The following is an 8,369-nucleotide window of genomic DNA, read 5'->3' on the forward strand; positions in this document are numbered from 1 at the left end:
AACAGTCTAATCCAATCATATTTGATATAGGAGCCGAAGAAGTAGATGTAATACCTGAAAGTGCAGCGAATTCAACTCCCACAGCTGCTAAAATTTTACCAACTCTTGCTGAAAGTTCACCAACTGTTGAAGCTTTACCAACAACTTTAGAAGAAACTGATGCAGTAGCTTAGTCTCTTCGTTGTGCTCGCAAAAATCCCATGTGGATGATGGACTATGAGCTAATAGTAATTAATGCAAATAATGATGCGGTTAACCATTTTGCATTATTTGCAGACTGTGACCCGATTATTTTTTAGAGTGCTATTAGAGAAGAAAAATGGAGAAAGGCGATGGATGATAAAATTGAAGCTATTGAAAGGAATGATACTTGGTAACTTATTGATCTTCCTGAGAAACACAAGATTACTGGTGTTAAGTGGGTCTATAAGATGAAACTGAAAGAAAATAGCGAAATCGACAAGTATAAGGCGCGATTGGTGGCTAAGGGATATAAGAAAGAGTATGGTATGGATTATACTAAAGTTTTTTCTCCAGTTGCAAGGCATGACACTATTAAAATGCTAATTGGCTTGGCAGCACAAAATTTAGGGCTGATCTTCCGATTGGATATCAAATAAACATTTCTACACGGATACTTGGAGGAAGAAGTATTTATCGAACAACCCCCTGGTTATGTTAAGATTGGAAGTAAGCATAAAGTTTATCGATTAAATAAAGATCTTTATAGACTAAAAAAAGCCCCACAGGCTTGGTATAGTCGCGTTAAGGCTTATTTTCCAAAAATGGGTTTTCAAAAGTGTGTATATGAGCCTATACTTTTTGTGAAAATTGGGGAGAATGGGAAACTGCTCATTGCGTGTTTGTATGTCGATGATCTCATCTTCATAGGGAATAATAGTGACATGTTTTCTGATTTCAAGAAGTGTATGATTGATGAATTCGAGATGTCTGATTTTGGTAAGATGCAATACTTTCTTGGTTTAGAAGTAGTGCAATCTGATGATGGCATATTTGTTTCCCAAAAGAAGTACGTGAGAGAAATTTTAAACAGGTTTAAGATGCAGCATTGCAATCCAACCAACATTCCAGTTGAGTTTGGCTTGAAACTAACCAAAACTGGGAGCCAAAACAAGACGGATAGCACTTTTTACAAACAAATTGTGGGTAGTCTAATGTATCTAACTGCTACAAGACCAGACATCATGTATACTATTAGTCTTGTAAGTAGATATATGGAGTGCCCAACTGAAATGCATCTCTTAGATGCGAAGAGAATTCTTCGTTACTTACAAGGAACCAAGGATTTTGGAATTTTCTACAGGAATGGAGAAAAGGCAGATTTGATTGGCTTTACTGATAGCGATTATGCAGGAGATCAAGATGGTAGAAAGAGCACTTCAGGTTATGTCTTCATTCTAGGCATAAGGGTTGTATCGTGGTCTTCCAAAAAGCAAACAGTTGTCACATTATCAAGTACAGAAGCTGAATTTGTAGCTGTTACAGCTTGTGCTTGTCAAGCTATTTAGCTTAGGAGAATCCTTAAAGAGTTGCAATTCAAGATGGAAAGTTCTACTATGATATTTTGTGACAACAATTCTGCAATTAAGTTGTCAAAGAATCCTGTGAACCATGGAAGAAGCAAGAACATTGATGTGAAGTATTATTTCCTGTAAGATCTCAACAATGAAGGAACAATAGAGCTTCAGTATTGCCAAAGTGAAGATCAGTTGGCAGACATTCTTACTAAACCTCTTAGGTTTCTCCCTTTCCAAAAGCTGAGTAGGTCGATGGGTATTGGCACGATGGAAGAATTCAACTAGCTACTGTTAACCTGAATCTTGAGAGCTTTCAGTTTAAGGGAGAGTGTTTGCAAATAAAGTCAGCAAATAAAGTCCTATTTCCAGTCTATTTCCAGCTTTGTCCTAGTTTTTGGGAGAGTAGTTTATCGTGAATTTATTCCCTATTTTTTAGGAGTTATCTTAGTTAGTCGTTCCAGTTTTTTGATTTATTTTGTTGCGTCTTTCTATGTATAAAATCAGCATCCTGCAACTATGAATAACAGTCAAGATAGTTCCATTAAATTCAGTGTATTAACTCCATCTTTAGCCTTAAAAATTTCTGCATATACTTGTCTGTTTAACATCTGTTTACAAGATCCACACCATCTTTATGATCCACATGTAAAAATAACAAGATCAAACTTCCTAGTTGTGATTATTATTATGTGTCTTCTTATGTGAATCAGTTTGTATTAACGTCTACTCACATTAATTTCCTCATACCATGCATGTCTCATGGAAATAGTATTGATCACTTATGGAATAATAAACTAGGACATGTGCCTTTTGTAAGAATAAAAGAAATTTCCTCCATACTAATAACCTTCTCACCCGAACAACCTTTTGTGTGCACTATTTGCTCGATAGCTAGATAAACTAGACTATCATTTCTAATAAGAACCACTGTCTCTAGTACCAAACCTTTTGACGTACTTCATCTCGACTTTTGGGGACCTTATCAGTACTAACTCATGAAAATTACAAGTATTTCCTGACCATTATTGTTGATTTCAGTAGATCAATATTGGCTCAACTTCTCAGTTATAAAAGCAACAATCTATGGACCATAAAAGCTTGTATATCCCTTATAGAAATTTAGTTTGAGGTCACAATTACAATTGATAATGGCTCCAAATTCACCAACAATGAAACAAATATGAACCTTCTGTATAAGGGGATAATATATCAAAAATCATGTCCATACACATCATAACAAATGTAACAAAAAGAAAATACAAACACCTTCTTGAAGTTGCAAGAGCACTCTTATTTCAATCCAAACTTCCCATCAAATATTGGGGAGAATGTATTCTACCAACAACGTACCGAATTAATAGACTCCCTAATTCAACACTTCCTGAAAAGGCCCCTTTTGAGACATTGTTCAACAAGCAGTCTATTTATTATCATCTCATGTCTTTCAGATGCATGTGTTTTCTGCCCTCAAAACTCAAAGGACAAATTCAACCCAAGATCCACATCTCAGAACTTTATTATATAGCCCTTTAATGTAAATGGTTATCTCAAAGTTTCAGAATTAGGCACCAAGAGAATACATATTTCCCGAGTTGTGTCATTTTAAGATAAGAGAATGTGTCTATTTGCACTTTGAGTCTGATTCTAGTTTTGCCACAGTACTAAAGAAATTAAGTACTGATTCAAATATGTTGAATTCTAGTCTTAGCACTTTTAATAAAGTTTATATGTTGGATGATGACACCACTATTACTGTCACTAGTGCCACTGTGCCTGTACATGCACTACACATATGCCACATTTATATCACATTGTTTCTTCTTTAATTTCTATATGCACCACCACTAAATGATAAAATTTTGAGAGACCAGAACTTACAAGAACCTACTACTCATCAAGACCAAATCCAAACCTTATAAGATCCAGTAGACCACATATCATTCCCACATAATGCAGAGAATACAAATACTCATAACCCTTACTGCAACCCCAGATTTTAGCCTCATCTTATCGTTATATCTCTCTTGAGCATTATTTGTCTCTCATAAGTTTTAACCAAGAGAGTCAACAACTTGTTAGAAATATTTCTTATGATAGGGAACCATGTTCATACGAAGAGGCAATACTAGACCCTGCTTGGCAGGCATCAATGACGTCATAATTTAAAGTTTTATATGGTAGTAATACTTGAAATCTTGTTAAGATACCTACAAGGAAAAGGAAAATAAGGTGTAAGTGAGTGTACAAGATCAAACACAAAGTTGGCGGTACAATAAAGAGGTATAAAGCTAGACTTGTTGTGAAAGAGCATACTCATCCGGTGGTATTAACTACAAAGAGACCTTCTCTTCAGTGGTCAAGATGACCACTATCAGGATATTAATTAGTATGGTTGTGAAGAAAGGTTGTGATATGTAGAAACTAGAAGGGAACAATGCTTTCCTCTATGGAGCCCTATATGAGGAAGTTTACATGGACACATCTCAAGGTCTTATGATGGAGGACACTAGTTTGTTTTGTAAACTCAAAATATCCTTGTTTGGATCGAAGCAAACAAGTAGACAATGGTATGACAAGTTAGCCCAAACATTGTGCTCAAGAAGTTATTTTCATTCAGATAGAGATTACTCTTTGTTCTACATTAGGATTGGTACTTCACTGGTTTTTATTGTTGTTTATATTTATGATGTGATCTAAACAGGTACTGATATTGGTGAGATTACCTCTTTGAAAAACTTTATCAACGACCAGTTTAAAATAAAGGATTTGGGAAGGCTCCATTACTTCCTAGGATTGGAAGTACTCTACAAAAAAATTGGAGTTCTAATATCTCAAAAGAAGTTCACCACGACCTATAAAGGAGTTTGATTGTTCATCTTGCAAACCATTCATTTCACCTCTTGAATCCTTAGTTAAACTTAATGTCAATAAAGGTACCTTGCTAAAATATCTACACATTACAAGAAGTTCCTGGGCAAGCTAAATTTTCTAACTAATACAAGAATGGACATAGCTTCCATGTATATGAGATAACTTATCTCATCACTATGGTATAAATGGTGGGATAAATAATCCCTGCTATAGCTAATACTGCAAACCAAATATGGGACAAAATTATACTTTATTTTATTTCGAGACTATTTATCTCTATACCCCACACCAAACGACTTAGTTCCTAAATACTTCCTCCGTTCATCTTTGCGTATCTACTTTTCTATTTTGAAATGTCTAACAATATATACTTGTCTAGTTTATTAAACTAATGGATAAGTTACCTAACATATTTTATCTTTAACATTAAATACGAGTTATTGTCTAATATCTTTTAAAGGATTAAATTTATTATATTTAAAGAATAATATGGTAGAACTACTCCTATCATTTACTTGTTCGTAATTTCTATGTTAATAAAAAAGTGAACAAGCTAAAATAGACCGAAAAAAATACTTGTTATCCTTACTAAAATAGATATCCATATGCTTTTTATTTTACAAAATCAAGACACAAATGACTGTGAAGCTCTTATCATTGCCCTTAGTCATAAATATTAAAAGATGTTAATGTGATGCAAAATAAAGGAGTATTAAACTAAAATAAAAAATAAATAAAAATAATTTAATCAAATTATACTCTAATTAATATTTTTATTAAAAGTATCTTCAAAAATTAAGACTCGTGTAGTGCTTCAAAATCTCGTTCCCATGGTCGCGAAGCTTCCTTCACTGCCACTGAATGAACAAAGCTCCAGGTATTGTGTTTCCATCTAAAATTTCCTATAGATGTTAATAAATTTTTAAACATAAATATGTATAATGATTCAATAAAAATTACTGAATTTTCAAAAGTTTTAGGCAGATACTTTGGATTCACCCCTATCATGTTCAGTCATGACAACAATAATTATTACTCAAATGATATAAAATTATATATAAAAGTATGCCAAAGATGGAAAGTATCAAAAGTTATCCACATTTATTCTTGATAATGGCTATATATAGACAAAACATTTACCAAGAATAAAGAGGTGGAGAATGACTCATGTTTACAGTTTCATAGTAAGAAGCCACTTGGCTTTTTGTCCAAGACACATGAACTTCTACATACTTCTACACATTACATAACACTCTCCCTTAGAAGTTCATGGAAAGAAAATTTACAAAATATGCATTTAGGTGCTGCCTCATTAAAAATATTATTCTAAATTTTGGTTAAGGAAAAAAGAGTACAGCACGTATTCTTACTCCTCCTGATGAAGACCCCGATTCAACTTATTCAGTCTTCGCATTCCAACCTTATGTACCATCTACTCGAAGGTTGCAATTGGTAAAAATTTTGTAAACAAATCTGCTAGATTGTCACTGGAGCGGATCTGCTGCACATCAATATCACCATTCTTCTGGAGATCATGCGTGAAGAATAACTTTGGCGCAATGTACTTCATTCTATATCCCTTTATAAAGCCTCCTTTTAATTGGGCTATACATGTTGCATTGTCTTCAAATATGATCGTAGGAACCTTGATATCGAGCTTCAGGCCACTTCTTTCTTTGATGGAATGTACCACTGATCTCAGTCATATGTATTCTCTACTTACTTTATGGATCGATATTATCTCAGCATGATTAGAAGAAGTAGCAACAATGGACTGCTTCGTCGATCGCCATGATATTGCAGTATCTCCGTATGTAAACACATAGCCTGTTTGAGATTGTGCTTTATGTGGGTTAGATAAATAACCTGCATCTGCATGACCAACAAAATCTGGACTAACTTTGTTAGCATAAAACAGACCTATATCAATAGTCCCTTTTAGGTACCTTAATATATGCTTAACGCCGTTCCAGTGTCTTCGCATAGGAGAAGAACTATACCTCGCTATCAAATTAACAAAAAATGTTATATCCAGCCTTCTAGCATTAGCGAGGTATATAAGTGCACCAATAGCACATAGATATGGTATTTCGGGACCAAGAATCTCTTCATCCTCTTCCAGAGGTCGAAATGGATCTTTACTTACATCAAGTGATCAAACAACCATTGGAGTACTTAATGGATATGTTTTTTTTCTTGTAAAAATATTTCAAAACCTTCTGGGTATAGGCAGTTTGGTGGATAAAGACTCCGTCTACTAAATATTTAATTTGCAGACCAAGACAAAGTTTTGTCTTTCTAAGATCTTTCATTTTGAACTCTTTTTTTAGATATTCAATTACCATTTGGACCTCTTCTGGAGTCCCAACGAAATTTATATCATCCAAATAAACATCGAGTATAACAAACCCTAACGTCATTTTCTTAATGAAAATACAAGGACAAATAATATCATTTATGTATCCTTCGTTTTTCAAGTACTTATTTATGTGATTATACCACATACGTCCTGATTGTTTTAGACCGTACAACGATCTTTGTAATTTTATTGAATATAATCCTCGAGACTTTGAACTATATACTTTAGGCAATTTTAATCCTTCTGGAATTTCCATGTAAATATCGCTATAAAGTGAACCATAAAGATAAGCTGTAACTGATGTTCCTGTGTTTTACAAAATATTTAGCATCATTTTCTTAGAAAAATTGTATGTTTTCAAGCAACCAAAGTGATATTTAATGAAGGTTTTTAGTGTTTCAATGAAAAGAGATAACCATAGAAGAAAACTGGAAAAAGTAGCAGAAAAAGGGAATTGACGGTCAAAATGACGGACCGTCAGACATGGGATGGACCACCATACTGACCATTAGCTCTTATCCAGAAGCTGCCTTCCAAAAGGACTCCGCGACGGTAAAGATGGCGGACCGTCAGTCCATCAACGGACCGCCAGGTGTACCGTAAGTTCTTATCCAGAAGCTGCCTTCCAAAAGGACTCCACGACGATAAAGATGGCGGACCGTCAGTCCATCGATGAACCGCCAAGTGTACCATCAGATGTTATCCAGAAACTGCCATTAGGATGAGTCTAGTGATGGGAAAGATGGTGGACCGTCAAATCTTGGACAGTCAGTCATATGGACCGTCAAATGGGACGCGGTTTTTTCGTTTTTAAATTTTAAATTCTTTTTTTAGCTGGGATATAAATACCAAATTTTAGGGTTAAGAACGAATCTTTTACCTTTTACAAGTTTTCTTCTCATCTATTGAACTTCTTGGTATTCAAGTACTTTGGGAAATTTTAGTATCAAAAAACTAATCATTGAAGATTCAAGAACTGATTCTTGAAATTCTTTATAAGTAGATATTCCATTTATTTATGAATAATACAAGAATGAATTCTTTATCTTCTATAGAGTGTTGTGGCTAAATCTCATAATTAGGGTTATGGGATCCTTAATATGACATGCACCTATGAGTTGGGAATCAATTTGAGTTCCATAATTGAATAGCATTGCATAAACCTTTCTTCATTTTATGACTTTTCTTGGTTGCAAACTTGAAGAGTAAGCCCTAGAACACCACTTGTCTGAGAGGAAAGTGTTTGTGGGGAAAAAAAGGTGTTTACATGAATTCTAAGGGCCTTAACCTTTAAAGTAATAGCTAATTCCCTAATAGGATTAGCTTACATGAGAACTAGGTTGAAAGAATTAGGCATCCTATGAGTTTGAGCCATTTAGGTTGAGAAACTAATGGATTTAGAATAGGATTTAACCTTTCTTGCAATTGAATTTGTTAAGTGGAATTCATAAATAATTCACGACCCAAATGATGCTGGCATTTTGTTGATCATAACCCTGGTTTGATTAGTCTCATAAAGTTACAAAATATGGAGAAAATCATTAGTTGAACGAATCTTGTTACAATTTATCATTTGACAAATTAAAGAGAAACCAAACCCC

At 34.2% G+C, this 8,369-nt stretch overlaps 2 protein-coding genes across 2 annotated transcripts; one reads left to right on the forward strand and one right to left on the reverse strand.

The window, feature by feature from the left end:
* Positions 1 to 785: 785 nt before the first annotated feature.
* LOC107849239 (secreted RxLR effector protein 161-like) lies at positions 786 to 1,529 on the forward strand. The gene has a single exon (XM_016693867.1). It carries the CDS (start codon positions 786 to 788, stop codon positions 1,527 to 1,529), a length of 744 nt encoding a protein of 247 aa, XP_016549353.1.
* A 4,312-nt stretch (positions 1,530 to 5,841) lies between these two features.
* On the reverse strand, positions 5,842 to 6,829 carry LOC124889656 (secreted RxLR effector protein 161-like). The gene is made up of 3 exons (XM_047401631.1): positions 6,688 to 6,829; positions 6,133 to 6,545; positions 5,842 to 5,934 (listed from the first exon to the last, which is right to left on the reverse strand). The coding sequence occupies exons 1-3, from the start codon at positions 6,827 to 6,829 to the stop codon at positions 5,842 to 5,844; spliced, it is 648 nt and encodes a 215-aa protein (XP_047257587.1).
* Between the last annotated feature and the right edge of the window lie 1,540 nt (positions 6,830 to 8,369).

The sequence above is a fragment of the Capsicum annuum genome, chromosome 12, assembly GCF_002878395.1.
Source record: "Capsicum annuum cultivar UCD-10X-F1 chromosome 12, UCD10Xv1.1, whole genome shotgun sequence".
NCBI lineage: Eukaryota > Viridiplantae > Streptophyta > Magnoliopsida > Solanales > Solanaceae > Capsicum > Capsicum annuum.

Bases quoted from the DNA above. Each gene is read 5' to 3' on its own strand.
- LOC124889656 (XM_047401631.1), bottom strand. From the start codon at position 6,829: ATGACGTTAGGGTTTGTTATACTCGATGTTTATTTGGATGATATAAAT. The intron at 6,546-6,687 runs GTCTGCAAATTA...ATGTAAGTAAAG, and splicing joins AAAGACAAAACTTTGTCTTG to ATCCATTTCGACCTCTGGAA. The intron at 5,935-6,132 runs GTAAGTAGAGAA...CATGATCTCCAG, and splicing joins AGATAATATCGATCCATAAA to AAGAATGGTGATATTGATGT.
- LOC107849239 (XM_016693867.1), top strand. From the start codon at position 786: ATGGGTTTTCAAAAGTGTGTATATGAGCCTATACTTTTTGTGAAAATT.